We start from the raw sequence: 25,665 nt of genomic DNA on the forward strand, positions 1-25,665 counted from the left end.
AGGAAAAGGATTAGTAGTCGCTGATGCACAAAACACCCCCGTAGAAGGGGAAAGGAGAAGCATAGGACATAAGACGTGACGAACGTGTTGAGGGGAAGGGTCGAAGTAAAACAATGAGGCGAGGGTGCTTTGCTTCAGCGTGTCAATAGATGGAGGTGGGTAGATGGCGAGTATCGGCCCGGTAGGAAGACATTCGATCTCAGCTTTTCATTGTGGCCAGGAAGGAATCCAGGTTGTATTCTTCCTGGTATTGGCGGTCGTCCCAGAGTTCGCCTAGGTCGTCGAGCCAGCCCTTTTTGCCCTTCTCCTTGACTTCACCGTCGATGTCGACCATGTCGACTTCATTGCCGGTCTGTTCGCTTGGTTTCTCGGCTGTGTCGGCTGTTTCACCGAGATTGAAGAGGTCCAGGAGTTGATCCGTGTCCATAGTGCCTAGGCCGGCGTTTTGTTGATTGACCACGGTGGAAGCGACATCAATCTTGAATCGTTGCAGGCTGTGAGGCAATAATTGTTAGTGATTGACTCAAATGGACCAAGATGAATACTCACTTCAAGATCTTCTCTTCCAGGGTACCTCTCGTGATCAGCCGGTAGACATTTACGACCTTTTTCTGGCCGATACGGTGAGCACGGTCCATGGCCTGGATATCCTTCTGCGGGTTCCAGTCATGCTCAACAAAGATGACAGTGTCTGCTCCCGTGAGATTGAGGCCCAATCCACCAACACTGGTGGTCAGAAGCAACACATCGTAGCTAGGATCAGTGTTGAAACGGTTGACGATGTCCTGGCGCTTAGTGGCTTCGACACCGCCGTCCAGACGAAGATATTGGACAGACGGAAGCAACTTCTTGAGCACATCATTCTGCACAATGTCCAGCATCTCCTTCATTTGGCAGAAAACCAGTGCGCGATGCGGGCTGACATAGCTTGCACCTGTGTCGAGTTCGCATTCAGCAGTATGATCGAGACCAATACCGCAGTCGATTAATAAGTCACGCAGCGCAGTAAGCTTGGGTGCATGCGACACGTCTCGGATATTGGAGCGCTTGGAAGACAAATAGCTTTGTACCTCGTTATACTGCTTGTGGCCGTCTTTAACCACCAATGCGGGTGAATTACAGAGACGACGCATGTACTGCAGAGCTTGGAAGATATGCTCCTTGTCGGAGCGTTCTGTACTACCCACCTTTTCGGCAAGTTCTTTCTGCTCCTTCTTGGTGAAGTCCTCGAAGAGCTTTTTCTGCAACTCACTGGGATCACAGTAGTAGTTCTGAATGATCTTGGGGGGCAGATCATTCAAGACCTCTTCCTTCAGACGACGAAGCAGGAATGGCAGCACCTGTTTATGCAAGGCCTCGATCGCCAAAGCACCGGCTTCTTGTTCTTTTGATGAGGACTTGCTGAAGCGACTCGCAGCGATGGGCTTGGCGAAACGGTCCAAGAAGACCTTCTCGGTACCGAGGAACCCAGGCATCAAAAAGTCGAATAATGACCATAGCTCAAGCACGTTGTTTTGAATCGGTGTTCCGGAAAGGATCAGACGGTGGTTGCTCATTAGCCGCTTCACAGCGAGAGTAATCTTCGCCTTAGGGTTCTTGATGAGGTGGCCCTCGTCAAGAACACAATAGTTCCAGCTGATGGGATTGAGCACATCATTATCGTTGCGGCAGACATCGTAAGAGGTTACAACCACATCGGATGAAGCAAGCAAAGGCTGAAGTCTTGATCGCTCTGCTGGTGGTCCAACGTATGCAATGCAGTTGAGGAATGGGGCATACTGCTTGACTTCTTGCTGCCAGTGTCCCGAAAGCGAGGGTGGGCAAATAATCAGCGAGGGAAGTTTCCGTGAATCAGGAGCTTGGCTTTTAGCAAATTCTTCAGCTCGCATGTGGTGATCACTCGCGACGATACAAATCGTTTGCAGGGTCTTACCCAGGCCCATATCGTCGCAAAGGATACCATGAAGGTTATAGCGATTGAGGAATGCAAGCCAGTTGATACCATCTTGCTGGTAGGGTCGAAGCTCCGCTTTAATCGTAACGGGGATCTCGAAAGCTTCCACCTTGCGCACGTCCAGCATTTGAGACATGAACTTGCGCTCACGGTCCCGGCCCTTGAGCAACTCCTCAGAGAATCCGGGAGGATCAGGAATACCTGCCTCCAAAGGCACAAGCTTGACTAGTGTCGCAAAGGAAGTAGTAGCCAACAGCCGAACATCATTGTCAGAATCACTCATGCGACCGAGAACAGGGACGACGAGGAAGATGACATAAGGAAGGATTCCATCCTCCATCACATGGATCAAGTGGTATACGCACTCAATAGCACCTTGGCGATGATGCACATCGAGAGCATGGTTGATTGTTGGAAGCACTTTCTCTACCAACATTGTCATACCCTCCACCGTAATGACGCTGCAAATTGTGGCGAAACATTTAGCCGCGGCATAACGAATGACCGAAAGTCGGCACTGTAATGCCTTGGCAATGGTAGGCATAAGACCGATAACCCATGTGTAAAGACCTGGATCGAACTTCGGAAGTAGAGCACGAAGAGTGGATAGACCATCCACAACTTCTTGGCCGAGTTCATTCTGGGGGTTGGTAATGTTCTCAGGAAGATCGCCCGACAAAGCATCATTGAGCGGTCGTTCAACCAGAGATGCAAGGTTGGGAACCTTGTCCAATAATTGAGCACCGAATTTAACGGCCAACTGCTCCAGGGCATCTTTCGCACCGCGGCGCATAATTCGAGCTTCCTTGGCCTCCCTTTCGAACTTGGCAGCGTCGGGATGGTCTCGTCGATCCTCTTCCTTGCGCAAGGACAAAATCGACTTCTCCAACTGAGCATTGTGCGGGAACTCGGGGGTCTCCGACGTGTCCACACAGCAGTATTTCACCAAGTTTCCAATAATCTTGTCGACTGGTCCCCGCTTCGTGGCAGCAGTGTAGTGTTCAATCAAAGATGTAACCGCGGTCGCAGAGCGTTGCTGGAGTTCAAAATTCTCCTCTTTCTTGACACTGTCCATCATGCCCTTGATGATGTGACCAGGGCGCTTCGGAATTTCCCGTAGAGCGACCAGGGCACCTGAAGCTGCCGCTAAAACGCGCATATCTCGTTGTTCTCTCATTGCCCGTGCCTCTTCGACTGCTGATTGGGCGGTGGCGCGAGTATCAGTCAAAACTTGAGTAGCGGTGATGCGCTGAGCGGGTGTCAGGTTCTTCTTCAAACGGTCAAAGTCAGGGCCCACGATCTTCTCGGCATCGGCGAGAGAGAATGCATTGGGGCCAGCCTCCGAATCGCCCTGCACAACGACAGCCAACACCGGCAGCCTGGAGGGTGGAACATGTGCGTGATCTCGGAAAGTATTCAACAGCGAATGGCATTGCGCACGGGAGACATGCAGATAGCAAGAGATATCTGAATACCAGGACGGACGCTCGCCTTCCACAATGGGACGGAGACGATCGCATAGGGACGAAATGTACCTGCTTTCCGATCCACTGTGACGGGCATACTCCTCCATAACCATAGCCGAGGCAAGCTGAGAAGTGGAAGCTGAATGCTTAAGGCCATCCAAGATTTCTGACCAGAAACTCGGAAGGTCGTGCTTGTCCCAGAAAGACAGCAGTTCACCCAGTGCCTTTGCGGCATATATCTTGGACCGTAGCATAGTGTCAGCGCCGACAAGATCAATGTCTCCAGACAACATGTGTCCGTCAACATTGTGAGCTGAGGGTGGGGGAGCTTCCTTCTTCTCTGACTTGCGTCTGCGGCCCACCTTAGAAGGCTCTGTGCCACCAGGGGTGGTAGCAGGAGGTGAAATTTTGGCGGGGGTCGGAGCTGCCACAGAGAACGGCAGACCAGATGGCTTAATGAAGAGCGAGGCGTTCATAGGTATGGGGTATCGGGGAACACCAAATGGGCCCATGGTCAGGGTGACAATAGGTTCGATAGAAGACGAAAGCTCAGTGTCGGGTCCAAACGATCCATGAAGCTCAATTGCCTTCAGCAGCTCCGACCAAACTTGAAGAGAAAGCTTGAGAACACCTTCGTTGCGTTCCACAAGCAGATTTTGAAAAATCAGACGCAGGGCTTTGCCGTCTACCCAGTCTGTGCTACCTTCTCCCTCCAGCCTCAGGAATGTCATGAGCGCTCGGAGCACGGCTGAGCGAACACTTGTGATGGTATGCCGTAGGAAGGGGTAGAGACGAGGAACCAGTTTTCCAAACGAGGCTTCCGGATCATCAGCTGCGTTCGCCTTCATTGCATCCAGTACTTGGTTGAACGTGCACAACTTAGCGAGAAGGTCCATAACAGATCCTGTGCTGGCACTGAGATCATCCTGCAGGTTCGAAAGGCAATCCCAGACAATATTCATCAATGATCCAAGGGCGCCAGCTCGAGATGTCACGAATTCTTCTGCAATCGGAACAAGCGTTGCGGCACTAACAGCCCGCACGTCGTCATCAAAATCAGCTAGACCTTTCATCACAGATTCCAGGACTCCATCCATCATATTTGAGTCCTTCACAAGTAAGTCCTTTCGAACGGCAACGAGGTATCGTAGACCAATCATACCGCCATGGCAGACCTCCCACACCGGGCGGTCCAGGCCCAAATCAGTCTGCATAATGACCCGGTATAGGCATCCGTAGACTTGACGGACGGATTTAGGTGGTAGATGCGATAAAAGCGCACCAAGAGTCTGACCGACAGTTTCTCGGATTGGTGCGACAACATTGTCAGAGATATAGTCACCGAATCGATCGAGCATGAGGACACAGAGTAAACGGCACGCAAGATCATCCAGCCATTGACGGTTCAATGTATCATTATCTGCACGGCTTTTGCCTTCAAGGCGGCCGGCAGCCGCACCTTGAACTCTAACCACCTCGCGGAGAGCCATTGCTGCGCCATGACGAACTTCCCAATTTGGATCGAAAATATCCACAGTGAGGAATTCGCACATGCATTCCAGAGGCCACCCGTTGCCCCGATCCACCATCTCCGGCTGAATGAGGGGCTTCTCAGGTGCGATAGGCCCTTTGAATTCAGAGACGATCTTCGAGTCATCATCACCTGCCGGGCGTTCGAGCGAGAAGTAATCAGGCTTTGTTTCACCATTCTGCTCGTCTCCGTTCTCGGTTTTGACCGGGTGAGGGGTGACAGGAGTCGCAACGCTCTCCGACGCTCGCCGAGAGGACAAGTCCACCACGCGGACTTTGTTTGCCCCCATCTTCGCATTTTGTTTGTTCTTGCGTTTGAGTTGGTTCAACTGACGTTTGCTTAAACCCGCCTCTTCTTGCTTGGCAATCTCGCTGGGTGATGATGGCCGCCGCGACGGAAGATCCTGTAAACTGTTTTCCCGGGAAATTGATGTGGCCGTGGACTCCCGCTTAGGGGCCGGTGTCAACGGTTTGGTGATGATATCACTGGTATCAATCAGGTCATCCTCGACATACTCCCCAGTGAGACCCAGACGCCCCGCCAAGGTTTTCCTTTGATACTGCAGGCGCGCAGCCGGATCCATGGACGCCAGCGAGTACTCATATTCCTTACCGGCGCTGCCGAGTAGTCGTTTGCCAAACTTCAGGATAGAGGCGATGTCCAATCTGTCTAGATGGAGGAACTCATCCAAAGAGGATGATGCTTCTTCGGATTTAATCTCAGACTTGATCTCCACGTCATCGTCATCTGCTGCAGACTTGATCTGCAAGCCATCCTCCTCATTTGGGTCGTAGAGGTCTGCATTGGAGACGATCAGCCCGATCGCGCGGGCAGCAGCAGTTCTGGTATCCCATGATTTTGACCGGAGGTATGGAAGAATCCGGCCCAGCAGATTGAAGAGTTCATCTGGATGTTGCTTCTGCACATCGGCCAGCTGCTGGGCAGCGGTGTTCCGGATCAACTGAGTACTGCCGGTCTCGAGAAGGCTGTGCGATGATTGGTTAGCACGTTAGCAATTGGGGGGCGGTGATCACGTAATGGCGATCTTAACTCACGTGACCAGGCGGTCGAGTCTGCGGTGGAGTTAGCATCAGGTGACCGACGCGTCATAATTGGGTGCAAGCACTTACCGGGAAGTCATGGCGGGCCGTCACTCTGATGCCGAGTGAACAGCACCGCCTCAAAGTGAGAGGAAATCAAGGGAATAGAAGACGAGAGACGCGACAGAGCGCGTCGCGAAGGCGCGGCAGCCGGGGATCTCAAAAATCGAAACGCGCACGCCCGACACCACCAGACTGATGCTGAGTCAGCAGGGAGGATTAGATTCAGTACACAAGAGCAGATTCGAGGTCACGCAGCCGGGTTTATATCATCGGGGGTGCTTCTGCCCGGCGCGCCAGGCCCATGTTTGGGTGTGCGGCGCTAGTCTGCATCGGGACTAGTGGTGGTTGGGCCCACGCACGGGTTTTTCGGGTCACGTGGCACGCGCGGCTCGAGTCTTGGGGATATTATATTCGCGGATGCGATGGCTTTTGCGAAGAATATCGCTTTGGCGTTGCAGGGCCTCTTTTTGAGCTTTTCATTGCATTCAATCAGTGGTTTTGTCATGGCCTTGCAAGCCCTCGATCTCCTATCCATATCGACTGCCGCATAGCATAGCTCTCGGCAATGCCAAGACATGCCAGATGGCCTCATCGAACTTGAGGATTCCCAGGACGATCGGAAGAGATCACTCGAGCGTGCTTTACAATGAAGCTTGCTTTTTGGTCAAATGCGAACAGATTAAGTATATTCGTATTCAATGGAGTGGTGGCTGGGGGTCAACTAGAGTACAGCATGACATCAATTCCGCCAATGGATCAGAAAATTAGCGGGAAGTATATATATCCACCCTACAAATATAAAATACGGACCATATCAATTCCACTGTCATACCTGAGACAAGCACACAACAGTCTCGTCAAGGTCGATTGAAAATTCCCGTATTGATAGGCTACACACCTAGTTATCCAATCTATGCACGCTGTCAAAGTCTCGTGCCCATTTGATGTCCACGGATGTAAGAGCCAACTTCTAGATCGAAGTCAAAAAGGCAACTGCCGATTGAAGACCTGCAAGATATAAGCTCATCGCATTTGATTGCAACAACATACCTAGTTACCCTGGCTATATCAAAGTCAATTCAACTGCATCTCATCCTACATCCTTTTGCCTCGAACCTTAAGCGTCCCTAGAAATGTATCGATTGCCCAAGCCCAACTACATATACACACCATGTCATAGAACTGGAGTATCATTTCAAAATAAAGACCGTAAGGTCAACAAACTGAGCGTTTCTATACAGTCACATGTGCTCGGATACCATCCCCGGGCAGAAACACGAGAATCACACGCGTCAAGGGAAAAGAATCACTGCGCCCTTGAAATTTTGTCCTTAGCTCCTCACCGCTGCGACAGAACAGCAGCAGCTTCCTCCTCCTTTCCAAGCAGGCCAAGGCTTCGAATTTGCTCGGCCTTAGGCGCATTCTCACGAGGGTGTGCGGCCTCGGCCTTCCGAAAGGCGGCTTGCATCTTCATTGTGCGGAGAGCCTACAGTCAAGTCACAGTTGTCAGTTATATACCCATGATGCATGCAAAGATATCCATATGAAGCGACCAGGGACCAAGTCGTACCTCTTTTCGGTGGTGCAAGCACTCGTAGTAGTCATCCAGAGCCGGGGTGCACTTCTTCTTGCCGGTCTCGCCCTCACCCGAATTCACCACGTAGCATCCAAGAACCTCTTGCCAGAAGGGGTAGCAGCGGGAGGGACCTACAACGAGTCACAGCGAGTTAGCGGGGGGGCATTCATGACGGGAGGGGTGGCCGCGCAAGATGTGATCGGACATGGGTTATCGCCGCGGAGCGGGCCCATGATGCAGGAAACGGGGAATCAAAGCACATACCGCCATTGAGGCCGTAACCGGAAGCCATTGTCAAGAAGAATAGCGACGAATTGGCAGAGTGGTGGGTAGGGGTACAGCAAGAAGATGGGAAAGTGTCGTCGGATGCGACGCTTTCCCTTTCGTTTCCGAACTGGTCCGTGCACCCAGCCGTATGCGACTTGGATTGACGTTGCTAGTATGAGGACACCTCACCCACCTCATCACCTTCGTTCGATCGCCATGGCGCCCCTGGAAGGGCTCTCAGATGCCCATGCGATCCTGCTTGCGACTCATCTCTGTGCAGGGGGTGATGTGGTCGCCTTGCCTACGCTTCAGGCGCATTACCCCCAATGTTTCCCGCTAGAACGCCTCCTACGCATCATCTTGACCTTTTTGCCCGAAAGTGCAGAGCCCACTAGCTACGTTCCTGTGCTCCAAGTGCTTGCCAGTGACTCGCCGGTCCAACTCCCACCCCGAGATATCGATACATCTGTCGTCAAGGACCTGTCGGAGTCAGAAGCGAGAAAGCGCGTACGGAAGCTTCGCTTACAACCATTGAAGCGCGAAGACGAGGAAGAGGACGTAGGATCATCAGATCCTTTAACTCAATTCCTCATTCACCGGGCACACTTGATTGACTCGGAAACAGCTCTTCAACCACTCATTCTCGACCTCGTTCTTCCGTTTTACGAGCACCAGCCATTTATTCGAACATGGCTGATTTCAAGCCTGCTCCCCGCGCTCCGGCTTAATTACGAATATTACCCAGACCGTGAAGATACATTATCACTGGAAACGCTGGAGTCGATGGATGATCAGACCGCCGTCAACGTTCTTTTGTCTCTTGCGAGCTCCCAAAGGAGTGACACGGACTTAGCCAACAATCTAAGGGGATTGGTGGGGCCTTGGCTTCACGGCAGCAAACGATCGAAGCGTCGACGGCTCAACGAAGTAGCGCAGCAGAACACAATATCTTTCATACAAGGAACATCGAAACCCAAGGCCACCGAACTGGCTGGGTGGGAATATGTGAACGAATGGCTACTGTCGCGAAGCCTAGTTGATCATGACAGTGTGGTTCATGCCTTCACCAAATGGAATGGACCGGAAGATATAGACTATGGTGGCTACGAGGAAACGGACACAAAGCTGCCTGCAGAGGAGTTGAAAGAATTACTGGACGGGTACAGCCAAACTGGTCTGTCTGTGGTGTATGCCCATGCGGATTCATCAAAGGCCGCATTGGAAGGCTCATCGCAGGTCTTAGCTCGGGTGGCCGAGCTACATGGCCTCGAGGGATTTTCGTACCTCGACTCGTCTTTGTCGGCGCTTCCATCGGTGGACTATGATGCAGAGCTGATATCTTCGACAACCCGAGCTTCGTTGCTACAGAACGCCCTCTTGGCACCTGGAAACCCTTTGACACAAGCTTCGCCATCCTCGATCTCCTTTTTGAGCGCATTAATCCTCTCGCTTCGTATCTTGACAGACCTCGGTCACTTGGTCCCGTGCCGAGCTGTGGCGAATATCTGCCTTCACAGCAGCGAGGAAATACAATTGGCAGAGCTGAAAAGCGTGGTAATATCCATGGCGAATCAGTCCCGATCGAAACACGACTGGCAGGCTATTCGCCAACAATTACTTTGGCTTCGAGACTGGCAAGCAGAACAATCGGAGAGTGGTTGGGATGAGCCATCGACACACAATGGCTTATTTTGGAGGGTCCCACGAGAAACAGTTGAAATTGAGATTCTAAAGGCGCTTCTTGGGGCTAAAGGTAAAACCGTTGATCCGATTCTATGATTGTGAAGTCCGATGCTGACCTTTTCCCAGAATACCAACTGGCAGTGGATATATACACCCAGTCAGAAACAGCACCACTGAACGCGGTGCAAGTGGAAGCGGCTGTTGTCGAAGCTATTTTTACAGCTTACGACAACGCAAGCAATGGCAACCGGACCCGTGGGGGAATGAAGAGAGCCTATGAAATGTGAGTTTTGACACGGATCCAAAGCCGACGCGATCTCTAACCGGCTTTTCAGTCTGCAATCGTTCCACACTCACTTCCCAGAGTCGGTCCCTCTGAAGCAAATCAACTCCCTCATATCCGCGACGCACGCACTATCATTTTATTCTTTAACCCTTCAACACGGTGTCCCATTCCAGCCCGTCAGCATTCGCGTTCATCATGATCCTCTCTTACTGGTAGAGAAAGTGCTCGAGCAAAATGCGCAAAGCTACACCAAACTAGACGACCTCATATCCATTGGCCGCAACCTCGTTCTGGCCGGGCTTCCAACCATAGCCGCATCACACGAAGCAGAACCCCAAAACCGACAAGAGAAGCTCTCCAAAGCAGACGCCCTCGTCACGGCGGAACGTCGCATCACCTCTCTCGCCATCTCCGCAGCCCTAGACTCCGCCGACTTTGGAACAGCCTACTCCTACATCCTTACCAGACTCACCCCGCCCTCCCTCCTCCCAACCCCCTCGCCACTCCTTACCACTCCGTCCGTCCCAGACGACATCTCCTGGCGCGCCGTGTACAAGGCAGGCCGCTACCGCCCCACAACACCCAGTATCTCCACATCCCTCCAATCGCAAATCACCAATCTCTCCCAACGGATGGAACTCCTCTCACTAGCCCTCACCCTCGCTCCCTCCCCAGACCCCCTCCCCGAAATCCTCGGCGCCTGGCGCCGCTGCGACGAAGAGCTTACCTCCCTTCGCGCCCGCGAGCAGCAAGAAGAAGACCTCTGGGACGCAAAAGGCGACAGCCTCTCCACGGTGCCAGGCGGCTTCGGCCCCACAGACTCGGAGCGTGACGCCTTCGACACGGCGCAGCAGCGCGCGGCGCGCCGGGCTCGGGCCCGCGCCGCCATGCCGCATTCGCACCCGCACGAGGCGCCGATGGGTCTCTTCGAGGTTGCGCGCGGCGCCGCGCTTGCCCTGCATAAGAACGCGTTTCCGTTGCGCGGCGCCACGGCCGCGGCTTCCCCGGCGGAGGGCGCTGGTGGCATACAGGGTGGTGATGAGCGACCACTGTCGCCTGAGCAGGGCGAAGGCCGTGTGCGCAAGAGGGATATGGTTAGTAATATGGTGACGGGTGGGCTGGCGAGTGGGATAGGCTGGGTGCTTGGCGCGGAACCGGTCAACCGGTAGTCGAGAGTGTTGTAGGGGCTGTCGCTGGGGTGTATTTAGATGATGAAGTTGTCTACCGCCGTGGTTTGCGAGTAGTGCTCGCATACATACGGCATCGGATGACTTCTTCTACATGTACTGAATTCTGTATCATGACCAGCAATGATGATATTAGCCATGACCTTTTTTATCTTCACGATGACTTGTTGTCACAGGACATCTCCCTAGATGCCTAATTTACTTCGCTGAAACATTGTAGGGCTCAAGAACTGCGATGGCGTTAAGGACCTAGTTATGTGCCGAGGAAAATCTCCAGATGCATTGCATACACTCCCGCATCCAAGTCGGAAGGCAATCAAAAGCCCAAGGGGACCAAACAAAGTGGAGGTATACAAGAAAAGAAAAAACAAGAGCAGACAATGTATGATGGGTATGTCCAGACTCGAAAAGTGACATGAGATGGGACAATGGTTGGAAAGGAGGGAGAAAAGGAATGAGAATGAAGAAGAACTCGAGATGTATATGACGCGAGGGCGAGGGAAAGGTATCGAACAGACCGTGAAGGATCGTATAGGTAAGACGTAGCCGGATGAGATTCATGTCGCTGGCAAAGGAAAGCAATGGTTAGGGTATGATGAGGCAGCAGCAGCGGCAGCGAAACAGATATGGAGATCCAACCCGAGTTCCGGCCTGGGAGGACATGATAACAAGTGGATAGCGCCAACGGTAAAACAACAAAAGTCAGGGCGTCGTGATGGTGGTAATGTTTGAGTTGTGTTGACAACCAGGTCAATCCTTGAGGTCCAGCCACTCATACTCAACAAGCGAGGACTCCATGGAAAGGAAATGCAGAGAGGAAATCAAGGGTGCTGTCGGGTCAATGACAGTGACGACTTTTTTTGGAATCAATCTTTCCAGTCCCACACTTGCGTCACAAAGTTGGCCATGTTGACCTTTTTGTGCCTCATATCCTGCACCCATGGATGTTCCTGCATCCGCCAGGGAGTCGCCCGTCGAGGGGGCTCTTTCTCGAGACTGAAGTATTCGTGTTAGAGCAGGGACTTTGTCAATGGTAGATGGGGGAAGACAGACCAGCATTCAATAAAGTACTTGAAGTTATCCGACCAGCGAATGCCATTCTCCGGCTCGTCTTTCAGTTTGGGGATGGGCTGGCGAACGATGTAGGTGAGGAGGTCTATTAATCCGGCGCGGGGTTGCATTTCGGTTCCATCGGCAGGGAAGGGGAATCGGTGTTGCGCGACTTCTAGCAAAGTCACGCCCAAAGACCAGACATCAGAGGTGATCGTGTAAGACTGGCCCGTGATGCGCTCCGGGGCCATGTAGTAAGAAGTGCCGATAAAGGTGTTGGCATCGCCCTTGGTGCCAAACTCGCCACTGACACCAAAGTCGCAAAGCTTGACCTGGCCATCGCGGCACAAAAGGATATTGGAAGGTTTGATGTCTAGATCGTCAGTCAGCCTTCGTTCGGTCGAGGTGATCTTAGGGTGTGGATGCATACCTCGATGGATGATCTTCCGGCTATGTAGGTAGGTCAGTCCATTGAGCACGCCATCTGCGACCTTGCCCAGCACCTTTTCTCCGGTTCGCCCTCCGAGTTTCTTGACTTCCTTGTAGATACTGTCGAGGCTACCGCCTTCGCAGAATTCCATGGCGATAGAAATGGTGCCGGTGGACTTGTCCATGAAAGCACCGTAATAGCGGCATATATGGTCAGATGCGCAGTCCTTGTTAAAGTTGAGCTCGCGAACAATCTGCTTCTTCACATCGGGGTTCGGATCTGTGGTGATAATCTATTGTTGTAGAGCGATTAGCCACCGTGAATGACAACGCATGTCCGAGATCCGGTTCCAAAGCCACTCACCTTCAATGCAAACACAGTCTTGCCCTCCTTGAGCTTGCATCGGGTAACGGCACCACCGGCACCCTCGCCCAGACTGCCCAGCTCCACGATCTTCTTCAGTTCGCTAGCCGCGTGCCAGCCCTCATCGTCCAGATCCTCGACATCAAGTGGGCGACCCTTCTCGAGACTTAATCTGTCCAGATCGGGGAGCAACCCATTCATGCTGTTTTCGCGCTCCATCTGCACCGGCCCCTCCGAGCTAATCGTAGACGAAGGATCGGAGTTGCCATCCGCCGGTTGGCGGAGGCCCATGGCGAAAGATAGCGCGGAGTAGGATGAGTTTGCGGATGTCGGACCGCTACCCTTTCCTTCCAGCGGGGGCTGGCCATTTACACCCAGCCCATTAGTGGCTAGCGGTGGTGGTGCGGGACGGCCATTGGGCATGCGGGAGGAAGAAGGTTGCTGAGGGACAGCATTCTGGCTGCCCATAGGCGTCGCCAAGCGGAGTTGAGGCGGGGCGGGTCGTGAGGACTGTGGTTGAGACTGCGGCGCCTCCGCGGTGACAGCAGGTACCCCATTGCCATGAACGGGCTTGGAGTTGGGCGATGGGGGGATGCCTAGTGTGAGCTTTGGAGCACGAGGGCTGCCGGCATTCGAGCGGTTCCCAGGCACCGGCGGGCGGAGGAGTGGCACGGAGGACGACATGGCGAGATTGTTCTGCCTATCCCCAGGCAAGAACAACTCGTTCGGGTCAGCCAGGGTAGCCACAGTGTCGTTGGACTTCACCGTGGAAGGAAGAGAGCAAGCGATGGAATGGAGGGAAGTGGGTAGGACAAGTCAAGCACGCAGAACACGCAGGATAAACGAGCGGAAAGGGGAGGGGAAGGCAGGTGACTCGGCGCAGCGTCACAACGGTCGGTTCCACCACGGCAGTTCATATATCAAGGACGCTTTGCGGCGGCATTTATTCTCGACACGCTCTGCTTGCACGAGCCAAGAATCCCAGCGTCATGAATATTAATAGACGGCAACACAGCCGCCGGGTTACTAAGTGGGCAGCGATGCTCGGGTCCTACTCTACTTAGTCTGACCTCGTCCAGTGGGGTTGTTTCAGAAGGCGCCTCCGGCTGAAACACAGCGATCGCAGTCAAGTTCTCTATATTCTTCCTCTTCTCTTTCATCTATACTCATCTCTGAATAAAGCATGCAGGATCTCTAGAATTCCCCAGCACTGCCGATGCCCTGCAGACTTTTCACGGTCTCAGGCACAACTGCACTCATCCCCAGAACTACCATGGTTCCGGCCACGTTGGATCTTTGATCCGCACCATAGGGTTCACCCCTCTCAATAATGCGCTACGGCTCTTCCCCTGTCCATCACATCAATCACCGTCATTGTCATTGTCAGGCCAACATTGGCCATGGGGTACTACTCTGTACTTCCAAACTGACCTGTGAATGGGCCCGATTTCGAGGATCCGATATATGCTGTTGCCTTGGAGCCGCAAATTCCCTTCTCCGAGACTCCACTGGGCTTCTCGCCTACCATCGGATTGGTGCCGTCGACATCATGCCAACACATTCAAACAGGGCACACATCCCCACTTGGCTGTGCCCGCTGCATCCCACGTCCCCTGTAGCCCTGCCAAAGTACTTGCCGGGCTTTGTGCTCCGGACGCACTGCGCGAATCATGGCCCAGGTGTCGGCATTCAACTAAATTGACGCCCCTCCCGTAGGGCCAGAGTGCCCCAGCCGTAGCTCTCTGGTGTCCCTCAACCCTAGAAGATTAAGATGAGATGCTCAATCAGAAACATACACCGTCGCAATATCCCTCCACAGAGGCGGTGGCTCAGCCTCAGCATACTGTCAATTCCTGGTACAACGGACCGGGAAAATGCACAACGATGTCATCACCGACTAGACAATCCCACCGAAACCAGGGACATTCAGTAGTGCACCTGGTTCCATACAGAAGCACACAAAGACTACATATGTACATGGACAAGATTCTGGCCAATCAACCTAAATCCCGCGCCGGAGATCGCTTATAAAGCCCAAGGATCATTCGCCACGCGGCAGGAGCCTGTAGACGCCCTGTCACCGATGTTTCTTTTCGTATTGAGTCCGGATAAATCTTGACACACTCAGAGCAGGGCGTTCCGTCCATGTCTGCCCTTTATCGAATGGACCCATCCATGCTTCAGGAAGCCGAATATACAGCCGCAAATCTACCCGGTCGAGATCCACGCGAACGAGGAGAGCCACAAGAGACGAAGCCATAGGGGTTCTCGCCAGATACCCCTTGCAGAGTATCTGCATTCCTACGAAGTACTTGCAGGTGTACAGGAAGAGCCCAGACCGATCTCATCGATTGGGTATTTCCATGTCTTGGTTTGCTCGACTGTTCTGCTGTGCCTCCAGCACTGGCATGCCATAATGACTAGTTTGCTGTTGCTTGGTGGGAATGGTGGTGACCGACCGATGCAATAATAATGCAAAGCGGTTCATCACCACGAGAGGTTCAAGGGCTCACAGCTGGGAAATACCCAATAGGCATACTAGATACAGAGCAGCCACTCTCCGCAACGCCCTGCCCTGATAGACCACCAGTCCCATCCAAGTATCTCACTCGAGTATCTCGCTGTCGAAGCTGCCCCCGGTACAATAACACAAGCTCCTAGCAGCACCTGGTCAAGGAACTACCACATTGATGACAAGGAACGGCACGGAACACGCTGGTGAGACTGGTGGGTTCAGTCGCCCGCCCGTCGCAATCACTGACTGAATTCTGGTTCGTGGGTTCAGACGATCGCGAATGACGCGTTGTCGCTGATCGGTCGTCCAAACGCTCCGCGTGGTTCGATCCCTGTACCTCCCATCACAGCAGGGGAGGTTTGCAAGTTGCAAGCACGGTCGAGGGATGGAAAAGGTTCAGCAAAGAAATGGAAGGCAAGGCTAATATTTTTTTGAACCGCCGAAAGTCAAGTGGAAGATATGCATGTCCTGCTCAGGTCCAGTCTTTGGCGCTACCCGATCTGCAGACCGAGCTTCCTCGTTAGTTCAGGCCCTGCTCGACCGTGCAGGTCGAACGAACCCTCTTCTATTATTTGATGTTATATGACAGAGCGGATCGTAAATCTCAACCGCTGGCGTGACCAAGTGTCCCCTGAGATGGTAATACTGACTTACTTCGGGCCGATGGCAGCTCCATCGACAAGGTATTGACAGCATCTGTATTCGTCCGTCAAAGACTCAGCTCAACCCCCTTTTTTTTTGACTGTGCCGTATTGCCAGTGAGAGATACACGATTCGACGAAAGCAATGATCACCTCCTCTGGGGTCGGAATTGATGCCGAAATGTGCAAGTGACCACCAGAACGAACTACTATAATTATCGCGGGAACATCTCTTCCCCTTTTTTTTGAATGCACCGGTAGGTCCACCGACGAACCATCGCCAGCACTATTCAATCTAAACATAGCACAGAGCCCGAGTTCGTACGGGGTGCGCTGCAGAAGGGCAGATAAAGAAAGATAAGCATGGATCGATCCATCGAGGCCCGGCGAATGGTATAAAAAAGGGGGAGCGCAAAGTCCAACGAGATGCAAGCAAATCCAATAGTTCTGGAATGTGGAGTCTGGGGCGCCACGAGGCCGTGGAAGTTGACTGCGTCTCTCTTTGAACGACCCCTATCATGGAGCCCTCCAACGCATGCGAGCAAGTCCGCGTGCCCCCAAAGCATGCATGACCGGGTCCAGACTCGAGACGCGAGTACATGTATGTATAGCCAGGATGCTGATCCAGGGCGCACAGATCCTTACCGGCGCATTACCTGCCTGGCCCTCGGCGTAATAACGAACCGGCGACTGGCTGTACGATATGCAGACACAGATTGTCCCGACCGCATTCGACATGTAAGCCTTGTGTAATAATGCCAGGGGCAGTCCTCACGCAGCGCCCGTGATCTGAGCGAGCCTAGGCCATCAGAGGCCTGCGGCGGGGGGTTGCGAGCCCTGGAGGCCGGCACGATGACGGCGACAGGAAGCCCAACAGCACCGGGGTCCTGCCCCAAGGCACAAGCCTCCCCCGCTCCAGAGGGAACTTTGGGTAAAATCCGTCAGACTCTTGCCATGACACATTCTAACCGTTCGAGGCACTGGTCACGGCGAAACCAACGACTAGCGCCACCCGCAGCGGAGCCCATCGAGTGTTTCGCGTGCAGGTGTGAATCAGATATATGAGCAACAACACCAGTCAAATCATTCAAAGGCGATCGTTACCACGGAGGTCGCAACACACTTGGAGTCGGGGGATCCACCCGAAAAAGAGAGGATCTGGTCGGGAATACTAGAATAGAACAGACCTACCCGAGTGGGGTAAGTATTGCTAGATAGAGGAAGTAGCATACTGTATGTAGACAAGTCAAGGGAGGACGATAATACATGTACTTGGACCAGCAGTAAGTATACTTACAAACACGAAGGATCGGATCTGGCTGTGTACATGCTGATTCGCAGAGGTTCATGGGCGAATCGCCCCGATGTTGCGTGTTCGCGCTGGGCAACGGGAGAAACCTGGATTGGAGGAACGCTTGCATCATCCACAACCAATTGTCAGTAACTATAGTGACTATCCTCAGTACTGCAAACCCTTCCACCAGTCTCGAGCCAACTAGGAAGTAAATCATCCACGGGTTGTTCAGGGGTAAAGTGGAGTGCGCGACCCACGGGGGAAGACCAAGTCAGACAGTTGTTGGTTGGCGCCGCTAGGAACGGGCAGTGGATCGGCGGTGGATTGGGTGGCATTGGCTGGGGGCGTGCGGTCTGAAACCAACTAAGAGCGTATCTGTTCAGTGTCTCGTTTCCCCGGTGTCACGTAGCAGTCGGCAATCAAGATACCCAAGGGAAGAGAAAGCATCCAGCACGGGAGTAAGGACTGGGTCACAGACGTAAGGCAGTGCGTGTCTCAGGGTCTCTTGAGTAGGAAAAGAAGTATAGACGGGAACTCGCTGGGTCGATCAGCACACGCTAAGCCCATTAGTGGCAGTCAAAATTACCGCTCAGACTCGTTACGACAGAACCGCTTCAGGAACGGCCATTCACTATTCACCATTCACCATGCTGGGGTCCCAGGGGGCGGTGCCTAGGTACCGATACTTTGTCGGTCGCGCGAGTGCTTACTGCACGCCGCCAGGGACGCCTACCAGTGCGTCAGGGCGTCAGGTACCGGGTACCTGATGCCGAACCCATGACGACTCCGCAGGAAACGCAAGTTTCCCCTTTTTCTCACTGTGTTGACGCTGAGGGAACCGAGTCGCTGATCCGCCTGGACTAATCTCCCCGTTCATACAAAGGGCCCCTGGCTCCCCCTCCCCAATCTTTCTCCTTCCTTTCCTCCAAGTCCAAACTTCGTTGCATCTGCATCCAGTCACTCTCTCGACTTCGGTCATCCACTCTTTCAACCCAACTACTACTCTCTTTCAGAAAAGCTTCCACGCTTTCTCTACGCTTCTCAACCTAACTCACCTTCACGGCTTATTATTTCCGTACCAACATTCAAAATGCGTTTCTCCATCGCCACCATTGCCTTCTTCGCCGGCCTGGCCGTTGCTGCCCCCGGCTCCACCGTCACCGAGGTTGACGAGGTCACCATCACCTCGTGCGCTTCCACCGTCACCGACTGCCCTGCCCGCTCGACCGGCGCTGTCGGTGCCACTGGCACTTCCTCCGCCCCTGCTGAGACCACCCCCGCCGGTGCCGGTGCTGGCTCCTCGCCCGCCCCCAGCTGGCCCGCCAGCTCCGCTCCTGCCCCCAGCTGGGCTCCCAGCCCCTCGGTTCCCGCTGGCGCTGGTGCTGGTTCTTCCGCCCCGGCTCTCACCCCCTCCGTGATCACCGTCACCTCGTGTGTGCCTACCACCTACCTGTCCACCACTTACGTCGCCAGCTCTGCCCGCCCTAGCGGCAGCTCCCCCGTTGGTGCCGGTGCCGGTGCCGGTAGCTCTGGTGTTCCCCGCGTCTCTCCTTCCAAGCCCGCCGCTAGGTAAGTTTGCACATCTCAACTAGTATACCTAATTGATTCATCTAACCTTGTCCAGCGCTTCCGGTAGCGCCGGTGTCTCTCCCTCCGCCACTCCCTTCAGCGGTGCTGGTGCCCTCTCCGGCTCGCTCACCTTCGCTGGTGCTGCCGCTGCCGCTGCCTTCTTCTTGGCTTAAATGACTCCGCTTGTGATGGGCTTCTACCTCTAGCCGGGTCCTCGGGTCTGTGTGGGTGGTAGGGGCTTGCAGAGTGGAATGGGTAACGGGGAAAAGGAGAGTTGACATTTCTATGTGATTTAACTTGGTTCGGGTAATCTACCCGGCCGCTTATTCTTGTTACTTGCTTTCTGATCGGATATGCTTATCCATTTTTCCCTTCTCGCTGCTTTTTCTGCTATACATATTTCCCTTTCTTGGGCTTCCTGGATAGCTTCGGAGTTGTGTGAAGCGCTTGGTGGCTTGAGCACGACCTTAATGTAAACCATGACCGCTTTCCCTGCTTCCCTGCGCTTTCCAGAGAAATCCCGTAACCCTTTTACTTGAATGTATCCTACACCGGACCACTTGCCTACTATTTTCCTTTAACTAGACGTCTGAATGTGTTCATTTTTCTACCATCTCCTTGAGCGTGTCACATCCTGCCCAGTACTGACCTGTGCTCCTTCACTACAACTTCTCAATTCCATGTTGCCTGGGCATTATTTCGCGAAGAATACGGCTGGTCTACGAGTATGTAGGCACTCAACTGTGTATAGTTGATGCTCGGCCATGTGCTATTTGGTGGACATCGAGACAGGCAGAATTGGGACCCTCTATTCGGGGCATCGATATTGGGCAATCTCATAGAATAAATACTTGCGCATGTAGCCCCAGACATCTCCGTGGCCGTTCATTCAAGGGCCCGTTACGCATTAACCATGGTCCCTGGGCCCTTGCATGTAGCTTTGTCTCGCTCGGAAATTTGGCATTTCACTCGGAAATTTGGCACAATCTGGAGTGAAACGCCCTAGCACTCCGATTGCAGTCTAGCACGGCCCGAGGAGATGGGCAATATTAGCCACCAAATACGGTTTTCAGCATGTTAGTTTAGTCTTTTGTGTCAGTCAACCAAGGACGCGTTACGAGCGTGAGGAGTGGATAGGGTTGTTGTGATTACGATCTGCCGTGACACAAATGAAATGCCGACGCGGGGACACCAATTTCGTTGGACTTTGCGTTTCAAAGTCTAATGAAGCCGGTTTCGAGAACTACCAAGGAACTACCGTTTCTACGCCGGCCGATCAGAACAGTCCCTTATGACCTCTCCAGCTACGTTTGCATATATGTATACTTGCTATCGGTTGCATGATTTCTGGCCGTGGCAAACCACAGAAGCTTACTGCCAAACTGGGCCTTCTGATTGGTCTGTCCAAAAATAGCCGATCCACTTCTCGTGACCTGGGCCGCGATGTTCGCCCTCCGGCGTATTTCCGGACAGTCATTGTACAATGAGAAGAGACCAGTATGAATTGCAGCATGCCATTCACTGGTGAGTCTATTGATGACGACAGCAAGATTCATAAGATACCTGTTTCCAGAGTTTCTTGCAGGAACCCTGAATATATATCAGCAACACTACCTCTGCCAACTCGGAGAGTGGGGTCCCAACCCATGGCCCCCTCGACTCTCATGCCCCGGGCAGCCTTAGGAAACCAGTCGGTCCAAGGAGTACGACAGGCTGGCGAGAAGGTTCGTTATGGGATCCTCATCTACATGTCCCAATGCCGATCGACTTCGTGAGGATACAATCTTGGATCGGGATCTTAGCGGCACTCGGCCTGACGTTCCATTCTGCATGACGGTGAGATTGGAGTCAACGATCTCTACCTAAAATGGGACTCTAATCAGCAGAAATTCTCCGAAAAGAGAAATACCATTAGGCCCTAAGGCCCCAAGGGCACGCCCCGCGATGGCATGGTCGGCCGGGGGGCCTAGGAGATGGGCCATGTAAGCCGCAATGAACATACTCGGATCTGATCTGATATATTTAGCAGTCTCGTTCCCCGGCCCCATTTTCCAACACACAAGGCTTATCGACTTCCAAGACTCAAAGTGTTGACTTGCGGTTTATGTATTTTGGTGGTCTCCTCAGTCAATACTGAATTCCATCTTGGACCTGGTCCTTGCTTTCAAACACGAGCCTTCCACGGCGACCCACTGGGTGCATCTATCAACGCAGAGATCATTCGTGTTTGGGGATACCAGTATAACTTGGACCCCGGTGCCGGGACTACAGGATCCTGTTTGATCGGATGCGAGAGACGCGATTCTGCTCGCTCCTTCACAAATCTCAGCCACCAGTCGCTGGCAACCCGAAAATTAACATGGAGACGCCTCTCATGGATCTTTCATCCCTCGAGGGTCCTCCCGTCGTCAATCCGAGACTTGATATCCCGCAGGATCCAACAATCATTCGTGTCCAGGAGGAGCCACCGACTCCACAGAGCGCGGCCGATGCCCGCCACTTTATACTTTCAAAACCGCTCCCATCGAGACCAGCATCTGCGGATCCATGTCCCTCCCGACAACCGAATTTGAGACCGGAGAACACGCGTCTCAATACCAGCGCGGGCATCTCCCACGTCGATTGTCATCTGAGACGAGCTCCAGCGCGGAGAGGTCGGCAAAACTCGGTCGACGACATGCTATTTGACGAAGCGCCGGGAGAGGCACATCCTCGCCCGTCGGATTACTTCATAAGCGCCTCGCATGAACCTCAGCTCTGGAGATCACGAAGTTGTAGCCCTCTGATCTGGGTGGAGGAAGAAGGCATGTGGGTGGTCGCTGATTCGCCACCTTCAGAGACAATCTCTCAGACCTCCACCAGTCGACCGTCTTTGCGGCTACACACCTGGATGACGCGACCCTGGGAGCGACAGTCTCACCGCAGCGACCACGATCCGCCCCCTTACGACAGTCACGCATTCCGACCACCGGCCATGCGACGGGGAAATGGGGTCATGTCGAGGTGGACGGCCGTCGGACGCCGTATGCATAATACTCTGTCGGCCGGGTGAGGACAGTCTGCGTTTGTCGGTTGAGATTTGTGGGTGAGCCTGTTTCACCGCGATGTGGGATGGATGGATGATCTGTGCCAAGGGAGAAGACATGGGCTTAGCGGTCGACGTTGACGTCGACCTTGACCAGAGCAGTCAACCGCAAGGAGTCCAGATGGCCTGCCTCGGATATGAGGCATCGACTTGATAGCGCCGAGGATTTTGCCCCGATGCAGATCGGATTTCCGAGTCGAAGACCTTGGTCTTCCATGACTCTGGTCGCCGATGGATACAATCCGGGAGTCAACAGCTCCCGGCAGATGCGCGGCCCAGATAGTTAGATATACCGGGCAATCTATTCATCAACATCACGCATCACGTCTTCACTGTAGCAACGCAAGGACGGGGATTCCCCTCTTCTCGGACGAAATAGCCCCGGTCAAGAGTGCATTTCATGACTGTTTCTTACTCGAGCAAACTGCATATCGGATCCACCGCTCCACCGCATCGTATAGCCTCGCTGGTGATCTGGTCTGGTTAACCCCCCCGATCCCTGGAGGGATGCTCGTCTGGAGGATGAAAGACCGTACTGGGATGGTGACAGCAGAAGCTTCTCGAATCGCTTTGGGGCTGAAGACCCTCTTTTCGCCCGCGTGCAGCGTCATCTGGCGCCGAGAGGATTTAGTGACTCCCGTTGCTCCAGTTCTCTCGCGCGCTAACACAGACCAGCAGCTCTCCAGCCTCTTATTTTTCTTACGTGCTGTGTCCACCAGTAGGAGAAAAACTGAGAGAAGAGGGGGGAAACAAGTATATGCATAGAGAATATAAAAGTACGAAAGCACTGGAACGCTGCGTTCCCCCTCCCTTTCCTCTCCGTTGACGTTGAGTCCTGGCCGGCCGCATCACCCACACGACCCGGTCTACATTGGCATCGCAGCCCCTGATGACGGATGCTCACGACTCGAACTCACACTCGAACTTACACTCGCTGACCATGGCTGCTGCATTCTGCCTGTGAACTGAACTTCGCAGACCTCGTGGTTGAATCCTCTCCCCCTCCGCGCGCTCGCCGATTCCGCGCTTCTACCGCCTTCGTCGTCCTTCGATCCCCAAAAAAAAAATTACCAAACCCTAAGGGCCCGCCCACCCAATGGTCCAACTCGCCCACATCTTCAAAAAGGACAAGGACAAGGAGAAACAGCCCGAGAAGCCCAAGCCCGAGCCCAAGCTCAAGACCAAGAAGTCTTCCAAGGACGAGCCCGACACCGACAGCCCCGGTGCCTCGCCCCGAACCTCCTTCTCCACCAAATCGCCCTCCAAGTCTCCCTCCAAATCTCCCACCAAGAACCGCTTCACCTCTCACAGTCGCTCCTCCTCCGCCTCTGCCACTGCCCCGCCCTTCAAATTCGGCACCCGGTCTTCCAAGGACCAGGAACTCCATCCCCTCAACCTTCCTCCCGACGAGCTGCATCGTCGTATGTCGGCTATGGCGGCTTCTCGCGACGACCAGCGGAGCTCCATGGACATCGATCCGCAGGACGCCCAGCAGAAGAAGAATGGCGTAAATGGCAACCAGGAGGAGCGCAGTCCAACCCCGCCACCGCATCGCTCAAACTCTTCCTCGACCGACGAGGCCGACTCGTTCAAGTTGGCCGGAAACAAATTCTTCAAGGATGGCGACTACACCCGCGCCATCGAGGAATACAACAAGGGTATGCTTCATCCGTCTCCGTTCGAGGGGGCTTGAAAAAACGAACACGCGCTGACACCAGACTTTTCTCTTACAGCCATCGAGATTAACCCCAACTCTTCGGCTTACCTCTCCAACCGGGCGGCCGCCCACCTCGCCGCTAAGAAGTACTACTATGCGCTCGAGGACGCCGAACGGGCCCACGAGCTCGACCCGACTAACCCCAAGGTCATGCACCGCTGGGCCAAGATTCTGGTGAACCTGGGTCGGCCAAAGGAGGCACTGGACGTCCTGTCACGTGCGCAGCCACCAGCGACCGCGACCGATCGGGCCGCCGCCGAGAAGATGCTGAAGTTTGTCACACAGGCCGAGGAGACGCTGGCAGGCGACCGCGGTGGCTCGATGGTGGTATTCTGCCTGGACCAAGCCCGGCAAGGGCTCGGCCAGGGTGTGAGGGAGCCGCGCAAGTGGACGCTGCTGACCGCCGAAGCGCAGCTGAAGATGAACACGGGCAACTCACTGGGCAAGGCGCAGGAAATCGCGATCAACCTACTGCGCGAGAACAGCCAGGACCCGGATGCGATGCTGATCCGGGCGCGTGCCTTCTACGCCGCTGGCGAGACCGACCAGGCGCTGAAGCTGCTGAAGATGTGCCTCGGGCTGGACCCGGATATGAAGCAAGCGGTGAAACTGCTGCGCATTGTACAGAAGCTGGGTCGCACCAAGGAAGAAGGAAACAACGCCTTCAAGGCGAAGGATTACCGCCGCGCCATCGATCTCTACACCCAGGCTCTGGAGGTCGACCCAGCCAACAAGGATATGAACGCCAAGATTCTGCAGAACCGTGCTCAAGCTTACTCCAATCTGAAGGAGTACCAGTCCACCATTGATGACTGTACCGAGGCCCTGCGTCTGGATCCCGGCTACGTCAAGGCATTGCGGGTGCGTGCCAAGGCCCACGGCGCTGCCGATCAGTGGGAAGAGGCCGTGCGCGACTATAAGAGTGTTGCGGAGAAGAATCCGGCCGAGAAGGGCATCCAGGAAGAAATTCGCCGGGCCGAGTTCGAACTGAAGAAGGCTCAGCGCAAGGACTACTACAAGATTCTGGGCGTGGGCAAGGATGCCACCGAAATTGAGATTAAGAAGGCATACCGCAAGATGGCCATCCAATACCACCCGGACAAGAACCGGGATAGCGAGCATGGTGACGAGAAGTTCAAGGAGGTTGGTGAGGCATACGAGACACTCATTGATCCTCAGTAAGTTTCTTCCTGCCCTAATGGGCTTAGGTCTCGCTCCTCTCGGCCAATTGACTAACCCTCTATTAGGAAACGTGCCGCCTATGACAACGGAGATGACTTGATGGACCCGGCCGACATGTTCGGCGGCGGCGGCGGCTTTGGCGGCATGGGAGGCATGGGAGGCATGGGCGGTATGGGGGGAATGGGAGGCATGGGTGGTATGGGTGGCACCCATATCAACATCGACCCGAACATCCTGTTTAACATGATGAACGGCGGCGGCGGTGGCGGCTTCGCCTCTGCTGGCGGCCATCCCTTCGCAGGCGGCCAATCTCGTGGTGGCGGCGGATTCCCTGGCGGCTTCCCGTTCTAAACACGACGAGTTCGAGCCCCTCAATTAAAAACTACACCTCCCAACCGAATTTTCGACGGCACCCTTCGCATTCAGCTGAGTGATCATGGAAATGATATCTCTCCAATATCACAACCAACCGCCACACCGCTCAGCTGGGTCCTTGCATTCATACCCCTCTTGGGGCGCCGCTTCGGTTACTTTCTACGATATTTCCTATTGCGACAGACTGGACGAAATGAGATGAGACAAAGACGAGACGGAATTTATACCGAGTGTACATCGAGTGTTGCTTGCAGGAAGAAAACAAGTACCACGCCGTTCGTCCTCGTCATGCTCTTGCAACGCTTCTCTTCAACTGAAGCAACATGATTCCCACACGATAGACCCTGCTTCAGTTTTCGCTCTGCTTTTGACTTTTTCTTCCTCGTTCTAC

At 54.0% G+C, this 25,665-nt stretch overlaps 7 protein-coding genes across 7 annotated transcripts; 4 read left to right on the forward strand and 3 right to left on the reverse strand.

The window, feature by feature from the left end:
* Positions 1 to 199: 199 nt before the first annotated feature.
* Positions 200 to 6,092, reverse strand: N7459_002795 (DNA-binding ATPase; the record flags this gene model as incomplete). Its single annotated transcript, XM_056941980.1, has 4 exons — positions 200 to 494; positions 550 to 5,937; positions 6,007 to 6,024; positions 6,082 to 6,092. The coding sequence occupies 4 exons, from the start codon at positions 6,090 to 6,092 to the stop codon at positions 200 to 202; spliced, it is 5,712 nt and encodes a 1,903-aa protein (XP_056801863.1).
* Positions 6,093 to 7,393: 1,301 nt separating this feature from the next.
* N7459_002796 (uncharacterized protein) lies at positions 7,394 to 7,922 on the reverse strand (the record flags this gene model as incomplete). Its single annotated transcript, XM_056941981.1, has 3 exons — positions 7,394 to 7,540; positions 7,625 to 7,761; positions 7,895 to 7,922. 3 exons carry the CDS (start codon positions 7,920 to 7,922, stop codon positions 7,394 to 7,396), a joined length of 312 nt encoding a protein of 103 aa, XP_056801864.1.
* Positions 7,923 to 8,113: 191 nt separating this feature from the next.
* On the forward strand, positions 8,114 to 11,035 carry N7459_002797 (secretory pathway Sec39 family protein; the record flags this gene model as incomplete). Its single annotated transcript, XM_056941982.1, has 3 exons — positions 8,114 to 9,650; positions 9,707 to 9,863; positions 9,916 to 11,035. 3 exons carry the CDS (start codon positions 8,114 to 8,116, stop codon positions 11,033 to 11,035), a joined length of 2,814 nt encoding a protein of 937 aa, XP_056801865.1.
* Positions 11,036 to 11,919: 884 nt separating this feature from the next.
* On the reverse strand, positions 11,920 to 13,580 carry N7459_002798 (dual-specificity mitogen-activated protein kinase kinase; the record flags this gene model as incomplete). Its single annotated transcript, XM_056941983.1, has 4 exons — positions 11,920 to 12,049; positions 12,107 to 12,476; positions 12,534 to 12,825; positions 12,897 to 13,580. The coding sequence occupies 4 exons, from the start codon at positions 13,578 to 13,580 to the stop codon at positions 11,920 to 11,922; spliced, it is 1,476 nt and encodes a 491-aa protein (XP_056801866.1).
* A 4,856-nt stretch (positions 13,581 to 18,436) lies between these two features.
* Positions 18,437 to 19,088, forward strand: N7459_002799 (GPI anchored serine-rich protein; the record flags this gene model as incomplete). Its single annotated transcript, XM_056941984.1, has 2 exons — positions 18,437 to 18,915; positions 18,971 to 19,088. The coding sequence occupies 2 exons, from the start codon at positions 18,437 to 18,439 to the stop codon at positions 19,086 to 19,088; spliced, it is 597 nt and encodes a 198-aa protein (XP_056801867.1).
* Positions 19,089 to 21,202: 2,114 nt separating this feature from the next.
* N7459_002800 (uncharacterized protein) lies at positions 21,203 to 21,967 on the forward strand (the record flags this gene model as incomplete). Its single annotated transcript, XM_056941985.1, has 1 exon — positions 21,203 to 21,967. One exon carries the CDS (start codon positions 21,203 to 21,205, stop codon positions 21,965 to 21,967), a length of 765 nt encoding a protein of 254 aa, XP_056801868.1.
* Positions 21,968 to 23,096: 1,129 nt separating this feature from the next.
* On the forward strand, positions 23,097 to 25,250 carry N7459_002801 (DnaJ and TPR domain protein; the record flags this gene model as incomplete). The annotated part of the gene is made up of 3 exons (XM_056941986.1): positions 23,097 to 23,658; positions 23,734 to 24,895; positions 24,965 to 25,250. The coding sequence occupies 3 exons, from the start codon at positions 23,097 to 23,099 to the stop codon at positions 25,248 to 25,250; spliced, it is 2,010 nt and encodes a 669-aa protein (XP_056801869.1).
* Between the last annotated feature and the right edge of the window lie 415 nt (positions 25,251 to 25,665).

The sequence above is a fragment of the Penicillium hispanicum genome, assembly GCF_028827665.1.
Source record: "Penicillium hispanicum strain IBT 35686 chromosome Unknown utg000003l_segment0_segment0, whole genome shotgun sequence".
NCBI classification, from domain to species: Eukaryota; Fungi; Ascomycota; class Eurotiomycetes; order Eurotiales; family Aspergillaceae; genus Penicillium; species Penicillium hispanicum.